This window comes from Oncorhynchus keta, chromosome 20 (genome assembly GCF_023373465.1).
Source record: "Oncorhynchus keta strain PuntledgeMale-10-30-2019 chromosome 20, Oket_V2, whole genome shotgun sequence".
In the NCBI taxonomy this organism is placed as follows: Eukaryota; Metazoa; Chordata; class Actinopteri; order Salmoniformes; family Salmonidae; genus Oncorhynchus; species Oncorhynchus keta.
In genome coordinates, this window is record NC_068440.1 from 26,404,100 (window position 1) to 26,431,614 (window position 27,515).

Sequence of the window (27,515 nt, forward strand, 5' to 3'; positions counted from 1 at the left end):
CTATGATCTTCTACACAGAAGAGCCCCTTACAGTATTATAGACACTATGTCCTGTGATTTCCTATGATCTTCTATACAGAAGAGTCCCTTACAGTATTATAGACACTATGTCCTGGGATTTCCTATGAATTTCTATGTAGACGAACCCCTTACTGTATTATATACACTATATCCTGGGATTTCCTATAATCTTCTCTACAGAAGAACCCCTTACTGTATTATATACACTATATCCTGGGATTTCCTATAATCTTCTATACAGAAGAACCCCTTACAATATTATAGACACTATGTCCTGGGATTTCCTATAATCTTCTCTACAGAAGAACCCCTTACAGTATTACAGACACTATGTCCTGGGATTTCCTATAATCTTCTATACAGAAGAACCCCTTACAGTATTATAGACACTATGTCCTGGGATTTCCTATAATCTTCTATACAGAAGAACCCCTTACAGTATTATAGACACTATGTCCTGGGATTTCCTATAATCTTCTCTACAGAAGAACCCCTTACAGTATTACAGACACTATGTCCTGGGATTTCCTATAATCTTCTATACAGAAGAACCCCTTACAGTATTATAGACACTATGTCCTGGGATTTCCTATAATCTTCTATACAAAAGACCCCTCAACTTCTAACAACTCGGTGTAGCTTGTGAGCGTCATCGAGCAAAACATGTTACAGTCTCAGCTTTTCATAGATCGCTTTTAGTCGTTTGTAGCTCAAACCATTCTCACTCTGCAGATGTTTTTGTAAAAAGGGCCCGGCCCCGGGTCCCTTCAGGATCGGCCCTTGTCTCACAAACACCACTGTAGCCCAGCCCCCGCTATGCACACATACTAATGGTTGGAATCTACGGACATAGAAGAAATACACGTCTGTAGCTCAAACACATTGGTTAAAAGGGATTAGAAGTCCAAAACGCGCCAGCGTTACGGCGGGACACATTGGGTTAATAAGTAAGCTAGTTTGTTTAGATAAGATATGGATGGTTGGCTCATTAGTTGATTATGGGAGAACTGGGCTGCGCTCATCGGTAAGCACAGCACAGAGCTCATTAGCTAATTATCTAACCAATGTTTAGTCACTGTTCAGTCCGACCGTGGGGAAGAACAAGAAGCCAACCAGTAGAACGATAGGGGGTGTAAAGGAAAAGTGCATTATAGTAATGCTCCATCCTTTGATTAGCTCAAATGTGCTTTATAGATGGGATCTTGGTTCACGGCTGCTCTATCCTTGTTGGGCTGGCCAAGCAAACAGCTATCATTATTAGAGACATTGGGAGCCACTTTCCTTATAGTATGAACTATGACATTTAGGGATCAGGTGTGTCTCAAAGCCAGCTTGGGTGTGTTGGTTGGTGTATGAGTTCAGCTGTGTATTTCCGTGTTAACATGCACAGGCATGCCTGGGTACTGTATGTGTCTGCATGGTGTGTGTGTGTGTGTGTGTGTGTGTGTGTGTGTGTGTGTGTGTGTGTGTGTGTGTGTGTGTGTGTGTGTGTGTGTGTGTGTGTGTGTGTGTGTGTGTGTGTGTGTGTGTGTGTGTGTGCGAGGGCGTGTGTTCTTTTGTGTCTGCGTGCATGTGTGTGCTTACTGTAGCCTCCAGCGTGTGTAACTGCTGTATAATTCTAAATAGAGCAGTGACCGTGGCTATGACGTGAGCAGAGCAGGCTTTTAGCGGTGATTAATGTATTGAGCCACTCTCCTCTGCTTTATGTGTGCCACTACTAATGGACCCGCTAGGACCCCTAACTCTAGCAGCTAAACACGCCTATATCCACTGGCCTTTAACCTGCTCTATTCTTCTTGCCAGCATGTCCCATCACTCTGTGATGTCACCCTCTCTTAACCATCTATCTCTCTCTCTCTCTAATTCAATTCAAATGGATTTATTGGCATGGGAAACATATGTTTACATTGCCAAAGTAAGTGAAATGTTCCAAAAGTTCAAAACTAATAGAGACATTTTAAATGTCATATTATGTCTTTATGCAGTGTTGTAACGATGTGAAAATGTGTGTGTGTGTGTGTGTGCGTGTGTGTGCAGCGGTTTCTTTATGTGAGGAAGATAACATTTGAAAAGCACTTACTTTCTACAGTCTCTGTCGGGGTTAACTGCCCTGGTATTCAGCTATGCATATCTCAGATCTCACTATTCTTTACCACACAAATGCATCTGACTCTCTCTGTCTCTCTCTCAATGTGTGTGTGTGTGTGTGTGTGTGTGTGTGTGTGTGTGTGTGTGTGTGTGTGTGTGTGTGTGTGTGTGTGTGTGTGTGTGTGTGTGTGTGTGTGTGTGTGTGTGTGTGTGTGTGTGTGTGTGTGTGTGTGTGTGTGTGTGTGTGTGTGTGTGTGTAATGCAACCCTCACGTCTGGGAGGCTTTTATTGATAAGATATACACTTTTTTTTTTTCTTTTTTTTTTATGTACAAAACATTAAGATTTTTCAATGTCACATGCGCTGAATACAACAGGTATTGCTTACAAGCCCTTAACAAGCCCTTAAACAACAATGCAGTTCAAGAAATAGAGTTCCGAAAATATTTACGAAATAAACTACACTTCCAGACTTCATCTACTCTTCAATCAGTGTAGATGAAGGGGAGGAGACAGGTTAAAGAAGGATTTTTAAGCCTTGAGACAATTGAGACATGCATTGTGTATGTGTGCCATTCAGAGGTTGTATGGGCAAGACAAAATATTGAAGTGCCTATAATGGGGTACAGTAACAGGTGCCTTTGAACAGGATATGGTAGTAGGTGCCTTTGAACGGGGTATGGTAGCAGGTGCTTTTGAACGGGGTATGGTAGCAGGTGCCTTTGAACGGGGTATGGTAGTAGGTGCCTTTGAACGGGGTATGGTAGTACGTGCCTTTGAATGGGGTATGGTAGCAGGTTCCTTGGAACGGGGTATGGTAGCAGGTGCCTTTGAACGGGGTATGGAAGCAGGTGCCTTTGAACAGTGTATGGTGGTAGGTGCCTTTGAATGGGGTATGGTAGCAGGTGCCTTTGAACGGGGTATGGTAGTACGTGCCTTTGAATGGGGTATGGTAGCAGGTGCCTTTGAATGGGGTATGGTAGTACGTGCCTTTGAATGGGGTATGGTAGCAGGTGCCTTTGAATGGGGTATGGTAGCAGGTTCCTTGGAATGGGGTATGGTAGCAGGTGCCTTTGAACAGGGTATGGTAGTAGGTGCCTTTGAAAGGGTATGGTAGTAGTGCCTTTGAACGGGGTATGGTAGTAGGTGCCTTTGAACGGGGTATGGTAGTAGGTGCCTTTGAAAGGGTTATGGTAGTAGGTGCCTTTGAACGGGGTATCGTGGTAGGTGTCAGGCACAAGACCAACAGAGTTTTATTGGTAGATTTGAGGTGGTGGACTTTAGTTTCACCCATCAGTTTGTTTAGTTTTTTTTTACCCCAAAGCTGGCCTGACCCTGAACAAATAGGATGTTCCTATTTTCCATTCTTCCAAAAGGAAGGGACAGTAAAAGGGCCGTTCCCATTAGGGACAGGAAATATCCATAATGGTCCTGAACTAAAAGCTGGATCCGTCAACCTCAGACCGCTCTCTGTGCTGTCTGGCCTTCTCCTTTTGTGGAATACTATTGACTTCTCTCTTTTCCCAGCATGTGGTCATAGTGGAATGGGCAAGAATGCCTGGTGACATTTATGAAATGTGTCCTTAGCTGTTAGCGATATGTCATTCAGGACCATTACACCATTAGCCTAGCGCTGATGCCCTGGAGCTAGGGATCAGTGTGTAGAGTTTATTTCCCAGCTAATGTGGTTAATGGAGAGGACACTTTCACCTTGCTATCAGCTGCCCCAACTCAGCAATGTAGAGGATGTGTGTGTGTGTGTGTGTGTGTGTGTGTGTGTGTGTGTGTGTGTGTGTGTGTGTGTGTGTGTGTGTGTGTGTGTGTGTGTGTGTGTGTGTGTGTGTGTGTGTGTGTGTGTGTGTGTGTGTGTGCGTGTGTGTGTGTGTGTGCGTGGGTGCGTATGTGTGTGTGCAGCATGAACACAGGCACTGTTCATGCGTGCTTGCGTGGCTGCATATCTCTACGTATGTAGCTACAAATAATATCGGTATTACTCTTTCACTCACTTAACATAACTCAGTTGTCATGTGGTTGCAGTGGACCATCCAAACACACAAAGTTTCACACACATCCACATCCAGACACCCAGGCAGGGTCTGGGTCTTGGAGCAAAGCTTAGAATCCGCAGCCCAGCTTGAGCAGCTTATCCTGGGCCAGAGAGAAGGCGGGCAGGGGGAGGAGGATTAACCACCATGTTTAGTAAAAGAGGGAGGGATGAAAGGAGGTATGCAGGGATAGACAGACAGAGAGAGAGAGAGATGGAGGGATTTAGAGGCATTGCTTCCATAATAGGCAGTTTACAGTGGAGGCAGGGATCGCCGGTTAATCGTGTTTACTTCCAACAGCTGGAGAGACCAGGGAGAGGAGGAGGAAGAGAAGAGGGAGAGAGACCAGGGAGAGGGAAAGGAGGGCAAGAGACCAGGGAGGGGGGTTGGAGGAGAGGAGGGAGAGAGACCAGGGAAAGGGAAAGGAGGGCGAGAGATCAGGGAGGGGGGGGTGTGGAGGAGAGGAGGGAGAGGGGGAGGAGAGGGAATGGAGAGAAAGATACCAGGGAGAGAGGGAGGGGAGAGTTAAGAGAGGAGAGAAACCTACAATCAGTATCAATGGGAGTTGATTGTGGAGTTTAGTCTGTCTTCCCTCTGGTCCCACTCTCACAGGGATAGTGCGTAGTGAGCTATTTACATTATGGATTTGATCTCCTCCATTAAAAGCCTGTCAGGGATTTCCTCCTCTTCTTCTGAAGAGGAGAGGCGAAAAGGATCAGAGGACCAATATGCGGCGTGGTAAGTGTCCATGGTTCTTTTAATACGTAAATGTACACATGAACACTACAAAACAATAAACATGGAAAACCTAAACAGTCCTATCTGGTGCAAACACAGAGACAGGAACAATCATCCACAAACACACAGTGAAACCCAGGCTACCTAAGTATGATTCTCAATCAGAGACAACTAATGACACCTGCCTCTGATTGAGAACCATATTAGGCCGAAACATAGAAATACCCCAAAACATCGAAAAACAAACATAGACTGCCCACCCAACTCACGCCCTGACCATACTAAATAATGACAAAACAAAGGAAATAAAGGTCAGAACGTGACAAAGCCACGGAAATAGGGTGAACCATGGAGTAAAACAGACAGATAGGAGAGAAAGAAAGATAGGGAAACAAGATAGAGGTTGAGAAGGGTATTCAAGGGTTGCACATTTCATCACAATACTGTTTTGAACATTTTTTTTAGGATTTGATGCCCAGCTGAGCGTTCTACTCAATGCAGTCTTAATGGGTGCTGAGGATGATATAGTCTAAAATGCATTACTGTGGTTTGAAAGCACATTGACATTTCAAAAGGAGGAACATTATTTGTAGGAGGCTTTTGCCGTTGTCATGATGTCTTCAGATGGACTTTAGATGGAGTATAACTTTAGCTACTGTAGCTAGTTAAGATTGAGGGGAGCAAATCAAATCAAATCAAATCAAATCAAATTGTATTTGTCACATACACATGGTTAGCAGATGTTAAATGCGAGTGTAGCGAAATGCTTGTGCTTCTAGTTCCGACAATGCAGTGATAACCAACAAGTAATCTAACTAACAATTCCAAAACTACTGTCTTATACACAGTGTAAGGGGATAAGGAACATGTACATAAGGATATATGAATGAGTGATGGTACAGAGCAGCATACAGTAGATGGTATCGAGTACAGTATATACATATGAGATGAGTGTGTAGACAAAGTAAACAAAGTGGCATAGTTAAAGTGGCTAGTGATACATGTGTTACATAAGGATGCAGTCGATGATGTAGAGTACAGTATATACATATGCATATGAGATGAATAATGTAGGGTAAGTAACATTATATAAGGTAGCATTGTTTAAAGTGGCTAGTGATATATTTACATAATTCCCATCAATTCCCATTATTAAAATGGCTGGAGTTGGGTCAGTGTCAATGACAGTGTGTTGGCAGCAGCCACTCACTGTTAGTGGTGGCTGTTTAACAGTCTGATGGCCTTGAGATAGAAGCTGTTTTTCAGTCTCTCGGTCCCAGCTTTGATGCACCTGTACTGACCTCGCCTTCTGGATGATAGCGGGGTGAACAGGCAGTGGTTCGGGTGGTTGATGTCCTTGATGATCTTTATGGCCTTCCTGTAACAACGGGTGGTGTAGGTGTCCTGGAGGGCAGGTAGTTTGCCCCGGTGATGCGTTGTGCAGTCCTCACTACCCTCTGGAGAGCCTTACGGTTGAGGGCGGAGCAGTTGCCGTACCAGGCGGTGATACAGCCCGCCAGGATGCTCTCGATTGTGCATCTGTAGAAGTTTGTGAGTGCTTTTGGTGACAAGCCGAATTTCTTCAGCCTCCTGAGGTTGAATAGGCGCTGCTGCGCCTTCTTCACGACGCTGTCAGTGTGAGTGGACCAATTCAGTTTGTCTGTGATGTGTATGCCGAGGAACTTAAAACTAGCTACCCTCTCCACTACTGTTCCATCGATGTGGATAGGGGGGTGTTCCCTCTGCTGTTTCCTGAAGTCCACAATCATCTCCTTAGTTTTGTTGACGTTGAGTGTGAGGTTATTTTCCTGACACCACACTCCGAGGGCCCTCACCTCCTCCCTGTAGGCCGTCTCGTCGTTGTTGGTAATCAAGCCTACCACTGTTGTGTCGTCCGCAAACTTGATGATTGAGTTGGAGGTGTGCGTGGCCACGCAGTCGTGGGTGAACAGGGAGTACAGGAGAGGGCTCAGAACGCACCCTTGTGGGGCCCCCGTGTTGAGGATCAGCGGGGAGGAGATGTTGTTGCCTACCCTCACCACCTGGGGCGGCCCGTCAGGAAGTCCAGTACCCAGTTGCACAGGGCGGGGTCGAGACCCAGGGTCTCGAGCTTGATGACGAGCTTGGAGGGTACTATGGTGTTGAATGCCGAGCTGTAGTCGATGAACAGCATTCTCACATAGGTATTCCTCTTGTCCAGGTGGGTTAGGGCAGTGTGCAGTGTGGTTGAGATTGCATCGTCTGTGGACCTATTTGGGCGGTAAGCAAATTGGAGTGGGTCTAGGGTGTCAGGTAGGGTGGAGGTGATATGGTCCTTGACTAGTCTCTCAAAGCACTTCATGATGACGGAAGTGAGTGCTACGGGGCGGTAGTCGTTTAGCTCAGTTACCTTAGCTTTCTTGGGAACAGGAACAATGGTGGCCCTCTTGAAGCATGTGGGAACAGCAGACTGGTATAGGGATTGATTGAATATGTCCGTAAACACACCGGCCAGCTGGTCTGCGCATGCTCTGAGGGCGCGGCTGGGGATGCCGTCTGGGCCTGCAGCCTTGCGAGGGTTAACGCGTTTAAATGACTTACTCACCTCGGCTGCAGTGAAGGAGAGACCGCATGTTTCCGTTGCAGTGTCAGTGGCACTGTATTGTCCTCAAAGCGGGCAAAAAAGTTATTTAGTCTGCCTGGGAGCAAGACATCCTGGTACATCCTGGTACAGGATACAGCACTAACTGTATCATTGGAAGCTCTTTCTGACAAACCTTACTGCTGTAGCTCATGGCAACATTGTAATTTCTCTAAATAAGTTTGACGACATGATAATGATAGCCACTTCAGCAATGTCATCGTATTTCCAGCCCACTGTGGTGTAAATGTGACAAAACAGTCAGAGTTTTTTAGGGCATTAACCATCAGTCAGACATCAATATGCTTCGTCAAGTCAGACGTCAATATGCTACGTCAGTCAGATGTCAAGATGCTGCATCAGTCAGATGTCAATATGCTGCGTCAGTCAGACGTCAATATGCTGCGTCAGTCAGATGTCAATATGCTGCGTCAGTCAGATGTCAATATGCTGCGTCAGTCAGATGTCAATATGCTGCGTCAGTCAGATGTCAATACGCTGCGCCAGTCAGATGTCAATATGCTACGCCAGTCAGATGTCAATATGCTGCGTCAGTCAGATGTCAATATGCTGCAGATGTCAATCAGTCAGATGTCAATATGCTGCGTCAGTCAGATGTCAATATGCTGCATCAGTCAGACGTCAATATGCTGCATCAGTCAGATGTCAATATGCTGCGTCAGTCAGATGTCAATATGCTGCGTCAGTCAGATGTCAATATGCTGCGTCAGTCAGATGTCAATATGCTGCATCAGTCAGATGTCAATATGCTGCGTCAGTCAGATGTCAATATGCTGCGTCAGTCAGATGTCAATATGCTGCGTCAGTCAGATGTCAAGATGCTGCGTCAGTCAGATGTCAATATGCTGCGTCAGTCAGATGTCAATATGCTGCGTCAGTCAGATGTCAATATGCTGCGTCAGTCAGATGTCAATATGCTGCGTCAGTCAGACGTCAATATGCTGCGTCAGTCAGATGTCAATATGCTGCGTCAGTCAGATGTCAATATGCTGCATCAGTCAGATGTCAATATGCTGCGTCAGTCAGACGTCAATATGCTGCATCAGTCAGATGTCAATATGCTGCGTCAGTCAGATGTCAATATGCTACGTCAGTCAGATGTCAATATGCTGCGTCAGTCAGATGTCAATATGCTGCGTCAGTCAGATGTCAATATGCTGCGTCAGTCAGATGTCAATATGCTGCATCAGTCAGATGTCAATATGCTGCGTCAGTCAGATGTCAATATGCTGCGTCAGTCAGATGTCAATATGCTGCGTCAGTCAGATGTCAATATGCTGCGTCAGTCAGATGTCAATATGCTGCATCAGTCAGATGTCAATATGCTGCGTCAGTCAGACGTCAATATGCTGCGTCAGTCAGATGTCAATATGCTGCGTCAGTCAGATGTCAATATGCTGCGTCAGTCAGACGTCAGTCAGATGTCAATATGCTACGTCAGTCAGATGTCAATATGCTGCGTCAGTCAGATGTCAATATGCTGCGTCAGTCAGATGTCAATATGCTACGCCAGTCAGACGTCAATATGCTACGCCAGTCAGACGTCAATATGCTGCGCCAGTGTCAATATGCGTCAGTCAGATGTCAATATGCTGCGTCAGTCAGATGTCAATATGCTACGTCAGTCAGATGTCAATATGCTACGTCAGTCAGATGTCAATATGCTGCGTCAGTCAGACGTCAATATGCTGCGTCAGTCAGATGTCAATATGCTGCGTCAGTCAGATGTCAATATGCTACGTCAGTCAGATGTCAATATGCTACGTCAGTCAGATGTCAATATGCTACGTCAGTCAGATGTCAAGATGCTGCGTCAGTCAGATGTCAATATGCTGCGTCAGTCAGACGTCAATACGCTGCATCAGTCAGACGTCAATATGCTGCATCAGTCAGATGTCAATATGCTGCATCAGTCAGATGTCAATATGCTGCATCAGTCAGACGTCAATATGCTGCATCAGTCAGATGTCAATATGCTACGCCAGTCAGACGTCAATATGCTGCATCAGTCAGATGTCAATATGCTGCATCAGTCAGATGTCAATATGCTGGATCAGTCAGACGCCAATATGCTGCGTCAGTCAGACGTCAATACGCTGCATCAGTCAGACGTCAATATGCTGCATCAGTCAGACGTCAATATGCTGCGTCAGTCAGACGTCAATATGCTGCATCAGTCAGATGTCAATATGCTACGCCAGTCAGACGTCAATATGCTGCATCAGTCAGATGTCAATATGCTACGCCAGTCAGACGTCAATATGCTGCGTCAGTCAGATGTCAATATGCTACGCCAGTCAGATGTCAATATGCTACGCCAGTCAGATGTCAATATCCTCGCCAGTCAGACGTCAATATGCTGCGTCAGTCAGACGTCAATATGCTACGTCAGTCAGACGTCAATATGCTGCATCAGTCAGATGTCAATATGCTACGTCAGTCAGACGTCAATATGCTGCGTCAGTCAGATGTCAATATGCTACGTCAGTCAGATGTCAATATGCTACGTCAGTCAGATGTCAATATCCTACGTCAGTCAGACGTCAATATGCCACGTCAGTCAGATGTCAAGATGCTTCGTCAGTCAGATGTCAATATGCTGCATCAGTCAGATGTCAATACGCTGGATCAGTCAGACGTCAATATGCTGCGTCAGTCAGATGTCAATATGCTGCATCAGTCAGACGTCAATATGCTGCATCAGTCAGACGTCAATATGCTGCATCAGTCAGACGTCAATATGCTGCATCAGTCAGATGTCAATATGCTGCATCAGTCAGATGTCAATATGCTGCGTCAGTCAGATGTCAATATGCTGCATCAGTCAGACGTCAATATGCTGCATCAGTCAGACGTCAATATGCTGCGTCAGTCAGATGTCAATATGCTGCATCAGTCAGACGTCAATATGCTGCATCAGTCAGACGTCAATATGCTGCATCAGTCAGATGTCAATATGCTGCATCAGTCAGATGTCAATATGCTGCATCAGTCAGATGTCAATATGCTGCGTCAGTCAGACGTCAATATGCTGCATCAGTCAGATGTCAATATGCTGCGTCAGTCAGACGTCAATATGCTACGTCAGTCAGACGTCAATATGCTGCATCAGTCAGATGTCAATATGCTGCGTCAGTCAGATGTCAATATGCTGCATCAGTCAGATGTCAATATGCTGCGTCAGTCAGACGTCAATAAGGTACGCCAGTCAGACGTCAATATGCTGCATCAGTCAGACGTCAATACGCTGCATCAGTCAGATGTCAATATGCTGCATCAGTCAGACGTCAATATGCTGCATCAGTCAGACGTCAATATGCTGCATCAGTCAGACGTCAATATGCTGCATCAGTCAGATGTCAATATGCTGCATCAGTCAGATGTCAATATGCTGCGCCAGTCAGATGTCAATATGCTGCATCAGTCAGACGTCAATATGCTGCATCAGTCAGACGTCAATATGCTGCGCCAGTCAGATGTCAATATGCTGCATCAGTCAGATGTCAATATGCTGCATCAGTCAGATGTCAATATGCTGCGTCAGTCAGATGTCAATATGCTGCGTCAGTCAGATGTCAATATGCTGCATCAGTCAGATGTCAATATGCTACGCCAGTCAGATGTCAATATGCTGCATCAGTCAGATGTCAATATGCTGCGTCAGTCAGATGTCAATATGCTGCATCAGTCAGATGTCAATATGCTGCATCAGTCAGATGTCAATATGCTGCATCAGTCAGATGTCAATATGCTGCATCAGTCAGATGTCAATATGCTGCATCAGTCAGATGTCAATATGCTGCATCAGTCAGATGTCAATATGCTACGTCAGTCAGATGTCAATATGCTGCATCAGTCAGACGTCAATATGCTGCATCAGTCAGACGTCAATATGCTGCATCAGTCAGACGTCAATATGCTGCATCAGTCAGATGTCAATATGCTGCATCAGTCAGATGTCAATATGCTGCGTCAGTCAGATGTCAATATGCTACGTCAGTCAGACGTCAATATGCTGCGTCAGTCAGATGTCAATATGCTGCATCAGTCAGACGTCAATATGCTGCGTCAGTCAGATGTCAATATGCTGCGTCAGTCAGACGTCAATATGCTGCGTCAGTCAGATGTCAATATGCTGCATCAGTCAGATGTCAATATGCTACATCAGTCAGACGTCAATATGCTACGTCAGTCAGACGTCAATATGCTGCGTCAGTCAGATGTCAATATGCTACATCAGTCAGACGTCAATATGCTGCGTCAGTCAGATGTCAATATGCTGCGTCAGTCAGATGTCAATATGCTACATCAGTCAGACGTCAATATGCTACGTCAGTCAGACGTCAATATGCTGCGTCAGTCAGATGTCAATATGCTACGTCAGTCAGATGTCAATATGCTGCATCAGTCAGATGTCAATATGCTGCGTCAGTCAGATGTCAATATGCTACGTCAGTCAGATGTCAATATGCTGCATCAGTCAGATGTCAATATGCTGCGTCAGTCAGATGTCAATATGCTGCATCAGTCAGATGTCAATATGCTGCGTCAGTCAGATGTCAATATGCTACGTCAGTCAGATGTCAATATGCTGCGTCAGTCAGATGTCAATATGCTGCATCAGTCAGATGTCAATATGCTACGTCAGTCAGACGTCAATATGCTGCATCAGTCAGATGTCAATATGCTGCATCAGTCAGATGTCAATATGCTGCATCAGTCAGACGTCAATATGCTGCATCAGTCAGACGTCAATATGCTGCATCAGTCAGATGTCAATATGCTGCATCAGTCAGACGTCAATATGCTGCATCAGTCAGATGTCAATATGCTGCATCAGTCAGATGTCAATATGCTACGTCAGTCAGATGTCAATATGCTGCGTCAGTCAGATGTCAATATGCTGCATCAGTCAGACGTCAATATGCTGCATCAGTCAGATGTCAATATGCTACGTCAGTCAGACGTCAATATGCTGCATCAGTCAGATGTCAATATGCTGCATCAGTCAGATGTCAATATGCTGCATCAGTCAGACGTCAATATGCTGCATCAGTCAGACGTCAATATGCTGCATCAGTCAGACGTCAATATGCTGCATCAGTCAGACGTCAATACGCTGCATCAGTCAGACGTCAATATGCTGCATCAGTCAGACGTCAATATGCTGCATCAGTCAGACGTCAATATGCTGCATCAGTCAGACGTCAATATGCTGCATCAGTCAGACGTCAATATGCTGCATCAGTCAGATGTCAATATGCTGCATCAGTCAGATGTCAATATGCTGCATCAGTCAGACGTCAATATGCTGCATCAGTCAGATGTCAATATGCTGCATCAGTCAGACGTCAATATGCTGCATCAGTCAGACGTCAATATGCTGCGTCATCTGTAGAATGTTGATAAGAATGGCAACGATGGAGGTGTACCCATGAATAGAGAATGAGACAAAGAAGGAGAAATGGAAAGAAAAGGTTGATTGGCTGACGAGGAATGATGGAGAGGATGTGAGGAGGAAAATTGCCAGAAGCTCCACCCCTCTGGACGTGTGAAGGACGGATGCATTGAAATGTCTGGTGTATGTGTCTATGTGAATCTATGTGTGTGTGTGTGTGTGTGTGTGTGTGTGTGTGTGTGTGTGTGTGTGTGTGTGTGTGTGTGTGTGTGTGTGTGTGTGTGTGTGTGTGTGTGTGTGTGTGTCGACATTCAGTCATGGAACCTTAGGAGGATTAGCAGATAAAACAGATCCGGAGATAATGTCATAAACACACACACACACACACTGACAAACACACACACACGTCCATAGTCAAAGCTGAGTCTTGCCCCTGAGGACGGACCCGCCCTGCATGTTAAGAGTGTCTGTAGCAAGCAGTCTGAAGGACAAACACTCCACTCTGGGAATGTGTGTGTGTGTGTGTGTGTGTGTGTGTGTGTGTGTGTGTGTGTGTGTGTGTGTGTGTGTGTGTGTGTGTGTGTGTGTGTGTGTGTGTGTGTGTGTGTGTGTGTGTGTGTGTGTGTGTGTGTGTGTGTGTGTTGCAGGCTTGGCTTCATGGTGGGTTTTTGCATTGGCTCATAGTGATAGATAGAGTACTACCAACCAGCTACAGTATATCATGCTAACCTTCCACCTCATCCCTGCCAATAAAACAACACCACTCTGTGATTACAGTCTGATGACTTTTATCATTGCCTTTTAATGAGTTCTGATGTCTCCCTGGGATATCGGCGTGTTGATCTCCAGCATTAAGGGATAGTCCACTTCAAAATTCTAGATGACACAAAATGCATCATTATCATCATCACAGTTTTTGCTCTGTACTGAAAGTGATTGAAAATTTGCCTACATGTGTGTGAATTGTTGACGTGTGTGAACTTATACGTGTGCTTACTTACATGTGTCAATGCGCGTGTGTGTGTGTGTGTGTGTGTGTGTGTGTGTGTGTGTGTGTGTGTGTGTGTGTGTGTGTGTGTGTGTGTGTTTGAGCCAATAGCTAGACCATCACACACACTAAGCTGCAACAATCCATATCTTGGACCTGACCCACAACAGGGTAATCAAACAGAATCACTCCTCTTCATTCTCTCTTTTCTATCTACTGATTGCTCCTTTCTCTCTCTGCCTGGTCAATTATTTTCTCTTTGTAAAAGAGAGTTTAGAACTACATCTCTTTATCTCTCTCTATCTGTCTTTCTGCTCTCTCTCTCTTTTTCTGTTTGTTTTTCATTTTCATTTAAAAAAAAAAATGCATTCTATAGTTTGCTCTGTTTTTTTGTGTAAATTCTTTCCAATGTATCAAGTAATTATCTTTTAGTTTTCTCATGATTTGGTTGGCTGTAATCTAATCTCTCTGTCTGTCTTTCTGTTCTCTCTCTCTCTCTCTCTCTCTCTGAGGCTCAGGCTATATACATATGTGTCTGTCAATCTGACTCTAACTCTCTGGATATGAACACAGTATGACCACTAAATTAGTGTCAGACATCATAGGTTACAACACACTCTCACACTCACACTCCCAGGCCGGACTCTCTCTATTTTCTTCTCTATCTTTCTCTCTCTTTCTTGTGCTTTTGTCTCTCTTCTTCTCACTTTTCTCTTCTCTTCTCACTCTCTCTCTCTCTCCCTCTCTCTCTCTCTCTCTCTCTCTCTCTCTCTCCCTCTCTCTCTCTCTCTCTCTCTCTCTCTCTCTCTCTCTCTCTCTCTCTCTCTCTGTCTCTCTCTGTCTCTCTCTGTCTCTCTCTCTCTCTCTCTGTCTCTCTCTCTCTCTCTCTCTGTCTCTCTCTCTCTCTCTCTCCCTCTCTCTCTCTCTCTCTCTCTCTCCGTCTCTTCTCTCTCTCTCTCTGTCTCTCTCTCTCTCTGTCTCTCTCTCTCTCTGTCTCTCTCCGTCTCTCTCTCTCTCTCTCTCTCTCTCCGTCTCTCTCTCTCTCTCTGTCTCTCTCTGTCTCTCTCTCTCTGTCTCTCTCTCTCTCTCTCTCTCTCTCTCTCTCTCTCTCTCTCTCTCTCTCTCTCTCTCTCTCTCTCTCTCTCTCTCCGTCTCTCTCTCTCTCTCTCTATTCTCTCTTTTCTCTCGACACAGTAAGAAACCCTTGAATTCCAAAATGTCAACCTCATGAAAGCCATTAAAGGCTTAAATAAAACAATTAAATTTAATTCACATATTTTCCTTTTCAAAGACAGCCTTATTTGTCATGTCTTGTGTAGCTATTTTTTCATGTTTTTTTATAGGTTACACTCTGCTTTCTCAAAATACTACTTAGCCTATCAGGGGACATGTTTCAGCTAACCATACTGTATAACATGTATACAGTTTACACAATTACAGCTGCAGTGCACTGCAACACCATCTTCAGGATCTCATTATCTAAGTCCCATATGGGCTCTGGTCAAGTGTAGTGCACGATATAGGGAATAGGGTGACATTTGGGACAAACACTACGTGTTCACATAGAGTAAATACAGCTCAACAGACAGAGTGTAGACTGTAAAGAGTTGAAAGAATGGTCTTAATCAGCTGATCCACTACAGGTCAGATGTATAGTTGTGTTATCCATATCGGACTACGGACAAGAGATCCCTCTCAACATCGAAGATCAACAAACTGTGCTGACCTGACTAGATAGAGGTAGACGTATGACACAGACTGCATCCCATTCCTTTAACAGTGCACTACTTTTGACCAGACCCATAGTGCTCATTTGGGATGTGTACATAGAAAGAGTCATAAAATGGAGTCAGCATGTTGGGTGGGACAGATAGGAAGATGTGCAGATGGATAGAGTGTGAAAATGGAGACAGCATACTAGATGGGACAGGTAGGAAGATGTGCAGATGGAGAGAGTGTGAAAATGGAGACAGCATATTAGATGGGACAGGTAGGAAGATGTGCAGATGGAGAGAGTGTGAAAATGGAGACAGCATATTAGATGGGACATGTAGGAAGATGTGCAGATGGAGAGAGTGTGAAAATGGAGACAGCATATTAGATGGGACATGTAGGAAGATGTGCAGATGGAGAGAGTGTGAAAATGGAGACAGCATATTAGATGGGACAGGTAGGAAGATGTGCAGATGGAGAGAGTGTGAAAATGGAGACAGCATATTAGATGGGACATGTAGGAAGATGTGCAGATGGAGAGAGTGTGAAAATGGAGACAGCATATTAGATGGGACAGGTAGGAAGATGTGCAGATGGAGAGAGTGTGAAAATGGAGTTGATGAATGATCTGTGACTCTATAAGGGCCAGAGACATTTTATTAACCCTCTATTTCTGTACCCCTCCCTACCCCCCAGAGACCCCTCTCTCTCTCTCTCTCTCTCTCTCTCTCTCTCTCTCTCTCTCTCTCTCTCTCTCTCTCTCTCTCTCTCTCTCTCTCTCTCTCTCTCTCTGTGCAGGGAATGGGTCCGTCCAGTATGCCCTCTGTGCCCCTCATGGTGGGCTGTGGGGTCTCCTGCAGCGCTCTGATTATCCTGTTGCTCATCTATGCTGCCTTCTGGAGGTGAGCAAACACAAACACACACACATACACACAAACACACACACACACACACACAAACAAACACACACTTTCTCTCACACCGTCACACACAAAAGCACCCACTTTCTCTGGAACTCACAACCACACACATGCACATACACACACACACACACACACACACACACACACACACACACACACACACACACACACACACACACACACACACACACACACACTTTCTCTGGAACACACACACAAAAAAACATACACTTTCTCTCGAACACACAACCACACACACACACACACACGCACACAAAAAAAAAACTTTCTCTGGAACACACACACAAAAAAACATACACTTTCTCTCGAACACACAACCACACACACACACACACGCACACAAAAAAAAAACTTTCTCTGGAACACAACCACACATCACTGCATGGGGCTACACCCCCCGAGTCACTGCCAGTCTTCACAAATCTATTTCTGGTCTGTTAGAGGAGGCCTGTTTCTGCAGACTCTTACCATAAGAGATTAGGCCAGAGGGAGAAAATCTCAGGTTGGCTCGACAGTGGAGCAGTCCACTCCAAAACTCCAATTAGGCCTAATGGAGAACCAATGGGCGAAGGCATAGCCAGACTCTCAGACTGGGGAGATTAACTGTGTGTGAGAGAGGAGGGGGGATATGGAGAGTGACATCAGTGTTAGACAAGGAGGGAAAGAGAGAGATCATGAAGGAGGGACAGAGAGCGAGAGACTGTGATCGAGGGATGGAGAGAGGGGGAGAGAGAGAGATTGTGAAGGAGGGATGGATATAGAGAGAGATTGTGAAGGAAGAACAGAGAGAGAGAGGGAGAGAGAGAGATTGTGAAGGAGGGATGGAGAGAGAGAGCGAGAGAGAGAGATTGTGAAGGAGGGATGGAGAGAGAGAGGGAGAGAAAGATTGTGAAGGAGGGATGGAGAGAGGGAGAGATTGTGAAGGAAGAACGGGGAGAGAGAGGGAGAGAGAGTGTGAAGGAGGGATGGAGAGAGAGAGTGAGAGAGAGATTGTGAAGGATGGATGGAGAGAGGGAGAGATTTTGAAGGAAGAACGGAGAGAGAGAGGGAGAGAGAGATTGTGAAGGAGGGATGGAGAGAGAGAGGGAGAGAGATTGTGAAGGAGGGATGGGGAGAGGAGGAGAGAGAGCGAGAGACTGTGATGGAGGGATGGAGAGAGGGAGAGATTGTGAAGGAAGAACGGGGAGAGAGAGGGAGAGAGATTGTGAAGGAGGGATGGAGAGAGGGAGAGATTGTGAAGGAAGAATGGAGAGAGAGAGGGAGAGAGAGATTGTGAAGGAGGGATGGAGAGAGAGAGGGAGAGAGAGATTGTGAAGGAGGGATGGAGAGAGAGAGGGAGAGAGAGATTGTGAAGTAGGGATGGAGAGAGGGAGAGAAAGACACCAGGAGTGCAACAGTAGGCTGATCCAGAGCAGATGGCAGGTATCCTAGTGGTTAGAGCCTAGTGGTTAGAGCCTAGTGGATAGAGCCTAGTAGTTAGAGCCTAGTAGTTAGAGTTTTGGGCCAGTAACCGAAAGGTTGCTAGATCGAATCCCCGAGCTAAACAAGGCAGTTAACCCACCGTTCCTAGACCGTGATTCTAAATAAGAATTAGTTCTTTACTGACTTGCCTAGTTAAAGAAAGGTCAAATTAAAATGAACACATGACCATGTTCAGGAAAGGAATCAGTCCATCAGTTCAACTTCATCGCTTCACATTTTGTTTCCCATCTTTCCTCCTTCCTTCTTTCTCTTCTTCTTTTCATTCTTTCTGCATCTTTCTCTTTGTCTCTCAGGTATATTCGTTCAGAGAGGTCTATCATCTTGGTCAATTTTTGTCTCTCCATCCTGGCCTCCAACATCTTGATACTGGTTGGACAGTCCCAGACACTCAGCAAGGTGAGAACAGAACACACACACACGCACACACACACACACACAAACACACACGCAAACATGCACGCATGCACACACACTGGCCATCAGTTCAGTTATAGTCATGTTACACATTGTACTGTTGTTTATCTATTCCAGTAGATTATTTTGAAGAGCCTCAATCAGGTGTCCAAACTATTTTAGGTAGATTACTACTCACCTCTGTTCTGTCAACTGTTGTTGATGATTATCACTCCTACCTTCTCATTCCTTTATCTGTTTCTTCTTTCCTACACCTTCATCACTGTCTGTCAACCCCCCCCCCTCTCTCTCTCTCTCTCTCTCTCTCTCTCTCTACAGGGCCTGTGTACTGTGACTGCTGCTTTCCTTCATTTCTTCTTCTTGGCATCGTTCTGCTGGGTATTGACAGAGGCGTGGCAGTCTTACCTGGCTGTGATTGGCAAGATGAGGACACGCCTCATACGCAAACGCTTCCTGTGCCTGGGCTGGGGTAGGTACACACACACACAGGCATGCACAAACATAAAAACAGACGCACACACACACTCACAAACATAAACACACACATAAACCCACACAAACATATCTCAACCATACAGGGTCTCCATACTGGAATAAAGGTGAAAGTTCACAATAACTTTCATCTTCCCATCCACATACATTAGGTGGGGAAATGATTCTGATCATTTTAATCCTGCCACACTGTACAGTCAATCAGTGTCCTGTTGAATGCGTCTTCTGTACAACAACCTCATGCCTTGCTAAAGGAGATGACAGAGGATAAGAAATGCTATTGGAGAACATCTCTTCTGACAGAGGCAAGATCCAGGGAGATAGAACCTAGCAATTACAAGCAATGGAATCCCTGCTCCCATTCATCCCCTGTTCTTATCCCTTATCCATCCACCTATCTGATCCATTAAGTCACTGATGCCCTTAGCGGATATAGAGTCCCAAATTACACCTTATTCCCTATTTAGTACACTATATTTGACAATTTTCCATATTTAGTGCACTACTTTTGACCAGGGGGTTCTGGTCAAATGTAGTGAACTAAATTAGGAATAGGGTGCCATTTGAGATTTAGCCATAGCAATGCTGGGATGTATGAATGCCATAAAGTCACATAGATTGAGAAAACATGAAACGGTATTAAAGGGAGGGAGGGAGGGAGGGAGGGAGGGAGGGAGAACAACTTATCAGGGATATGTCCCTAGATGTTGCAATTTTAACTCGAATACTGATCGAAATCAGTCACCATGACAACGGCAGATTGTGCAGAGTCGTGAGGGAGTGTGTGTGATGTGTGTTTGTGTTTGAAAAGGCATCATATTTATGTAACGTTAGCACCCCACCCAGCCACAGCACATCTCTTTTTGTAATGTGTGATTTTCTAATTGCAGTTAATTTGCTGGCATTGTCACAGCTTTGTTAATTACATTAATATTACAGTCAAACTCATTAAGGACCCAGCATAATTTTTTGACACACACACACAAACACTTTCTCTATCTCACTCACAAACATACGCGCATGCACAAACACACACACACACACACACACACACACACACACACACACACACACACACACACACACACACACACACACACACACACACACACACACACACACACACACACACACACACACACACACACACACACACACACTGGTTCAAGGAAGCACAATGCATCACAGAAGAAAATCCTCTTGTCGTAGAGTGAGATGAAAACAGCAGCCACTGGACAGGGACCCTACGGAGTATGTTAACCAAGGCTGTAATACCCTTAGTAGTGAACTCTGATCCTTACTAGGCCTACTTCTCCTGCCTCGGGCTAGTCCCTGTTACATCCCTAGATACATCCATTAACTAAGAGAGAGTGACGAGAGGAGGTAAGTCCCCATTATGTCCATGTGTATTTCAGTCACACGTTACATGTCCGAGTTAAATTACAGTACATTTTCTTGGTCTAACTGAATGTCAATGTTGCAAAATAGCACATTTTGTTGATGTATTGTCAAGAGGATACATCTATTCTCTTGCTGAAATATATTTGTTCTTCTATCATCCTCTCCTCCTATCATCCTATCTCCCCCATCATCCTCTCCTCTTATCATCCTCTCTCTCCCTATCATCCTCTCTCCCCATCATCCTCTCTCCCTATCATCATCCTATCTCCCCCTATCATCCTTTCCTCTTATCATCCTCTCCTTTAATCATCCTCTCATCCTATCATCCTCTCTTCCCCATCATTCTCCCATCATCGTATCTCTCCATATCATCGACTCTCCCCTATCATCCTCTCCTCCTATCTCCCCAATCATCCTCTTCCCGTATCATCCTCTCTCCCCCTATCATCCTCTCTCCCATCATCCTCTATCCCCATCATCCTCTCCCCTATCATCCTCTATCATCCTCTCTCACTATCATCCTCTATCCCCATCATCCTCTCCCCCTATCATCCTCTCCTCCTACCATCCTCTCTCACTATCATCCTCTCCTCCTATCATCCTCTATTCCCATCATCCTCTCCCCCTATCATCCTCTCCTCCTACCATCCTCTCTCCCTATCATCCTCTCATTTTATCATCCTCTCTTCCTATCATCCTCTCTCCTATCATCCTCTCCTCATAGCATCCTCTCTCCCCATTATCCTCCTGTCATCCTATCTCCCCCTATCATCCTCTCCTCCTATCATCCTCTCCTCCAATCATCCTCTCCTCCTATCATCCTCTCCTTTTATCATCCTCTCTCCCCATTGCCCTGCTATCATCCTATCTCCCCATATCATCTTCCCTCCCCATCATCCTCTCCTCCTATCTCCCCCATCATCCTCCTATCATCCTATCTCCCCATATCATCCTCTCTCCCATCATCCTCTCTCCCCATCATCCTCTACCCTACCATCCTCTCCTGCTACCATCCTCTCCTCCCATCATTCTCTCCTCCTATTATCCTCTCCTGATATCATTCTCTCTCCCATCATCCTCTCTCCCCATCATCCTCTACCCTATCATCCTCTCCTCCTAACATTCTATTCTCCTATCATCCTCTCTCCCTATCATTCTCTCTCCCTATCATCCTATATCCCTATCATCCTCTCTCCCCATCACCCTCTCCTCCTCTCATCCTCTCTACCTGCCGCTTGTATTTCTATTACTTCTCTTTTTCCTGTGTATGTCTCTCTCTCTCTTTCTTTATCTCCCTTCTCCCTTCTCTCTTGCTTCCTCTCTCCCTCCCTCGGTCCTGCTCCCGCTCCCGCTTCCCTCTCTCACTCACTCACTCACTCACTCACTCACTCACTCACTCACTCACTCACTCACTCTTTCTTTCTTTCTCTCTCTCTCTCACTTCCCTTTCTTTCTCTCTCCCCCCCTCTCTCTCTCTCTCTCTCTCTCTCTCTCTCTCTCTCTCTCTCAATTCAATCAATATCAATGAGCTTTATTGGCATGGGAAACATATGTTTGCATTGCCAAAGCAAGTGAAATAGATAATACATCTCTCTCTCTTTCTCTCTTAGGTCTCCCAGCCCTGGTGGTTGCTGTGTCAGTAGGTTTCACTAGAGCCAGAGGTTACGGTACACCCAGCTAGTGAGTATACACTTTCACCTTTCACCCTTTGCCTATGACCTGTGACGTCTTAACCTCATACCCAACATGGCTTTTCATCATTAGCACTCTGTGTTTCTGAGTATGGTAATGTGATTTGCAGTGCACTTTTCAATGGTAACTGAGAATTAACATGCATGTATATATATATACCTATTGATTATAGAAGAATATAACTTCCAAATGCCCCATTAGCTTAGTTCAGCTGTCGTACCCCATCAGAACACAATGTAAATGTAAACAAGCACTGTATAGCCTCAAACCACGGTTAAAACTATACTTTGGGTGGTCAGTCCTTGCATCCATAGCTCTATGAATTTGAGAGTGGTTACGAATACACACACACCACACACAAATAGACTGCAGCTGTGAACATTTAACTCTTCACATACAGTATTTTAAAGAGCCAGGGAAGAGGCTTTTTACAGCACGAGCAGACGACCCTGCATGACCTTTCATTGGATCTAGACCAAGGACTTGAAGTCCACTGTACAAAAACTCCCACGTTTCCATTTACCCTGCACTTTAGAGACTCAAAGATCAAGGATATCAACAAGTTGTGTATGGTCATGTGATTTGCAGTGCACTTTGGGTCATACATACAGAGCCTTCAGAAAGTTCACACCTCTTGACTTTTTCCACATGTTGTTGTGTTACAGACGGAATAAAAAATGTCCTAGACTGGTCTACACTGCTCTACACTGGCCTACACTGGCCTAACCCATAATGTCTAAGTGGAATTATGTTTTTACAAAATTAAAAGCTCAAATGTCTTGAGTCAATAAGTAGCCAACCACTTTTTTTTATGGCAAGCCTAAATAAGTTTAGTAAACATTTGCTTAACAAGTCATATAATAAGTTGCATGGACTCATTGTGCAATAATAGTGTTTAATATGATTTTTTAATGACTACCTCATCTCTGTATCCCACACGTACAAATGTCCCTCAGTCATGCAGTGAATTTCAAACACTGGTCCAACCACAAAGATCAGGTAGGTCTTCCAATTCCTCGCTAAGAAGGGAACCTATTGGTAGATTGGTTAAAAAAACAAGCTTTAATTGAATACCCTTTAAGCATAGTTATTAATTACACTGTGGATGATGTATCAATACACCCAGTCACTACAAAGATACAGGCTTCCTTCCTAACTCAGTTGCCAGAGAGGAAGGAAACCGCTCAGGGATTTCACCATGATGCCAACGGTAACTTCAAAAGAGCGACAGAGTTTAATGGCTTTGATAGGAGAAAACTGAGAATAGTTCAACAACATTGTAGTTACTCCACAATACCAACCTAAATGGCAGAGTGAAAAGATGGAAGCCTGTACAGAATAAAACATTTCAAAACATGCATCCTGTTTGCAGTCAGGTACAAAAGTAAAACTGCAGAAAAGGTGACTAAGAAATGTACGTAATGTTCTGAATACAAAGCATCATCTTTGGTGTGAATCCAACACATCACTGAGTACCACTCTTCATATTTTCAAGCATGGTGGCGGCTGCTTGTCATCGGCAATGACTAGGGAGTTTTTGGGGATAAAAATGAATGGAATAGAGCTTAGCACAGGCAAAATCCTAAAGGAAAACCAACAGACACTGGAAGACAAATTCACCTTTCAGCAGGACAATAACCTAAAACACAAGGCCAAATATACACTGGAGTTGCTTACCGAGATGACATTGAAAGTTCCTGAGTGGCCTAGTTACAGTTTGAACTTAAATCAACTTGAAAATCTATGGCAAGACTTGAAAATGGCTGTCTAGCAATAACGAACAACCAACTTGACAGAGCTTGAAGAATTTAGAAAATAATAATGTGCCAATATTGTACAATCCAGGTGTGCAAAGCTCTTAGAGACTTACCCAGAACGACTCACAGCTCTAATCACTGCCAGAAGGTGATTCTAACATGTATTGACTCAGGGGTCTGAATACCGTTGTAAATGAGATATTTACGTATTTCATTATTAATACATTTGCATACATTTCTAAAAACATGTTTTGACTTTGTCATTATCAGGTATTGTGTGTAGATGAGAGTAGAAAAATATATTTTATATGTTTTGAATTCAGGCTGTAACACAACAAAATGTTAAATGAGTCAAGGGGTATGAATGTTAATCCCCTAAGTAAATACAGGTTTTAATTGCCTGCATTGGAAGTCTTAGGTACCCCTAAAGACAAATAGCAAAGGGGTTCTCACACATAGGTACTAGTCATTAAACACAGACAAAAATACATTTCACAGAACAGGGCTTATGCGCTAAAGAAGTTTTACATTCATAATAATGCTTTTTTTCTCTCTCTCTTATTTTAGTTGTTGGCTGTCCTTGGAGGGCGGGCTCCTCTACGCCTTTGTCGGTCCTGCAGCCGTCATCGTATTGGTGGGTACCCACTTTTATCCCTGTTCTCATTGGTCATTCTGGCTCTCTGTCGGCAGGCTTGTCTCGCCTCTGAACTTATCATCCTCCCTTTAGCTATTTGTTATGCCTGTCGTACAGATCAGAAAGGGGTCAGAACTACATATGGTTTAGATGGCCCCTGAGGGTTGACATACCGTAGCAACTTTTTTACCACTCTAGGTCCTTATCAGGCTCCCATCACTGCAGGACAGGAGGAAGATAAACACCAGAAAGTCATTCATTTGTTTATTTGCCACTAGTGGTTTCTTTCAGAGTTACCTGTGTCAGACAACAATGGAGGAGAACATTTACAGAGAAAGCATTCTACAATGTGCCACGACACAATCCTATCTCTTAGCTGTCTCTTCACATTCTACCGTGCCTCACTGGCATCCCTATGTTGAGGGCTAAACACAATCCTATCTCTTAGCTGTCTCTTCACATTCTACCGTGCCTCACTGGCATCCCTATGTTGAGGGCTAAACACAATCCTATCTCTTAGCTGTCTCTTCACATTCTACCGTGCCTCACTGGCATCCCTATGTTGAGGGCTAAACACAATCCTATCTCTTAGCTGTCTCTTCACATTCTACCGTGCCTCACTGGCATCCCTATGTTGAGGGCTAAACAAAATCCTATCTCCGAGCTGTCTCTTCACATTCTACCGTGCCTCACTGGCATCCCTATGTTGAGGGCTAAACACAATCCTATCTCCTATCTGTCTCTTCACATTCTACCGTGCCTCACTGGCATCCCTATGTTGAGGGCTAAACACAATCCTATCTCCTAGCTGTCTCTTCACATTCTACCGTGCCTCACTGGCATCCCTATGTTGAGGGCTAAACACAATCCTATCTCCTAGCTGTCTCTTCACATTCTACCGTGCCTCACTGGCATCCCTATGTTGAGGGCTAAACACAATCCTATCTCCTAGCTGTCTCTTCACATTCTACCGTGCCTCACTGGCATCCCTATGTTGAGGGCTAAACACAATCCTATCTCCTATCTGTCTCTTCACATTCTACCGTGCCTCACTGGCATCCCTATGTTGAGGGCTAAACACAATCCTATCTCCTAGCTGTCTCTTCACATTCTACCGTGCCTCACTGGCATCCCTATGTTGAGGGCTAAACACAATCCTATCTCCTAGCTGTCTCTTCACATTCTACCGTGCCTCACTGGCATCCCTATGTTGAGGGCTAAACACAATCCTATCTCCTATCTGTCTCCTCACATTCTACCGTGCCTCACTGGCATCCCTATGTTGAGGGCTAAACACAATCCTATCTCCTAGCTGTCTCTTCACATTCTACCGTGCCTCACTGGCATCCCTATGTTGAGGGCTAAACATGATTGACTTGTTCATTGTTTGACTAACTGTGTTCTGGTACTTAGAACCCTCCTTCAGCCTTTTCAACCTTTCCAAGGTTTCCATTACTGTAAAGCATGAGTTCACTTCTTTAGGCATAGATACAGTAGATTTATCGGGGTCAATACAGTACTAAGAGAAAATTGTATAGATGTGTCACAGCTTTCTTCCTGGGAAGGAGAGGCGGACCAAAACGCAGCGTGGTTATAGTTCATGGTTATTTAATAAGAAAACTCAAACATGAACAAACTACAAAACAATAAACGTGAAAACCATAACAGTCCTAACTTGTGCATAAAACACAGACAGGAAACAATCACCCACAAAATACCCAAAGAATATGGCTGCCTAAATATGGCTCCCAATCAGAGACAACGATAAACACCTGCCTCTGATTGAGAACCAATCAAGGCAACCATAGACTTACCTAGACAACTAAACTGAACACAACCCCATTAATCTAATAAAACCCCTAGACAAGATAAAAACACATAAATCACCCATGCCACACCCTGGCCTAACCAAAATAATAAAGAAAACAAAGATAACTAAGGCCAGGGTGTGACAAGATGTTTGTGTGCTATGCAACTTTTAAGTTGTTATAAAATAGGTAGAAAGATGTTCATTGGTAGCAATGGTCCTCCTGGTAATCCTTCTAAAACTCCAAGGTACACCTCTATATTTAGTTGATAAGCCTTTATTAAAACAATAACAATATTCTACTTTGCAGAGAGTAGAATGCCTCTGTGGCTTTGTTAATAACGGATATCTCTACCTTATGCTTCTTTGTAGGATTAGTGACGGCAGCTTGCGGGAGTTCCTGTGTCAATACGCACACTATCAATTATCTAGATGAACACAGGCACTATATTACAACTGTGTGTGTGTGTATATGTGGGTCGGTGTGTGTGTATGTGCATGTGGGTATATGTGTTTGTGACAAACCAGTTGTTTGCAATGTGTGTGTGTACATCTATAGCTACTGTTTGTCCCTGCTCACCTCGTGTTGTGTTCGGGTAGCCCCTCAAACAAACAGATGTAATTGAGAGGGGTACATCAGAGGAACACAGGCCTCCCCCAGGATGACCGTCTAATTAATGAAGAAAATAATAAATCTAGCCTTCGGCAAATAAACGGGGCTGGAGACCGGCGTCTCCCACGGTAACGGGGCCGGACATGACGGGAATGTCAACAGGAAGGAAAGATGAAAGCATCAAACAACATGGAAGACATGAACATCTAAAACAAATCAGTGCAGATTCATGGTTGAAAATGAGAGATCAATGAAGTGCTCAGTGCCGTAGAGATATAGATTACTATCGAAAGACAAGAAATGAAAAATAAATGTTTCTGCTGTATCAATGCAGTCAAAACGAAGGTCAGTATGGAAAAACATTCAATCAGACAACAGACGGAGGTCGCGGAGTAAAGATCACTAATCTCCTTTCTAAACTCCTTTCTTTTCTCAAGGTGAATAAACAAGTTGTTCTATGGCAGGCAGTGGGAGTAGACTGACATGAAGAGAGACAAGGGATTAAATTTGGTAGGACAAGGTTAGGGTCAGGTGAGAAAGTGAAAGAAAGAGAGAAGGGAGAGAGTGGAGGGAGAGGAGTAGAGAGGGGGAGGAGTAGAGAGGGGGAGGAGTAGAGAGGGGAAGGAGTAGAGAGGGGAAGGAGTAGAG

General features: G+C 44.6%; 1 protein-coding gene across 9 annotated transcripts in view; it reads left to right on the forward strand.

Annotated features, from left to right (window-relative positions):
• adgrb2 (adhesion G protein-coupled receptor B2) overlaps positions 1-27,515 on the forward strand; it is a 551,118-nt gene that overhangs the window by 433,159 nt on the left and 90,444 nt on the right. For all 9 annotated transcript variants that reach the window (XM_052472482.1, XM_052472488.1, XM_052472490.1 and 6 more), the window contains 5 exons: positions 16,430-16,533; positions 18,351-18,453; positions 18,790-18,940; positions 21,975-22,044; positions 24,381-24,447. In XM_052472482.1, coding sequence (XP_052328442.1) covers positions 16,430-16,533; positions 18,351-18,453; positions 18,790-18,940; positions 21,975-22,044; positions 24,381-24,447 — 495 coding nt within the window. The remainder of the gene's footprint in view (positions 1-16,429; positions 16,534-18,350; positions 18,454-18,789; positions 18,941-21,974; positions 22,045-24,380; positions 24,448-27,515) is intronic.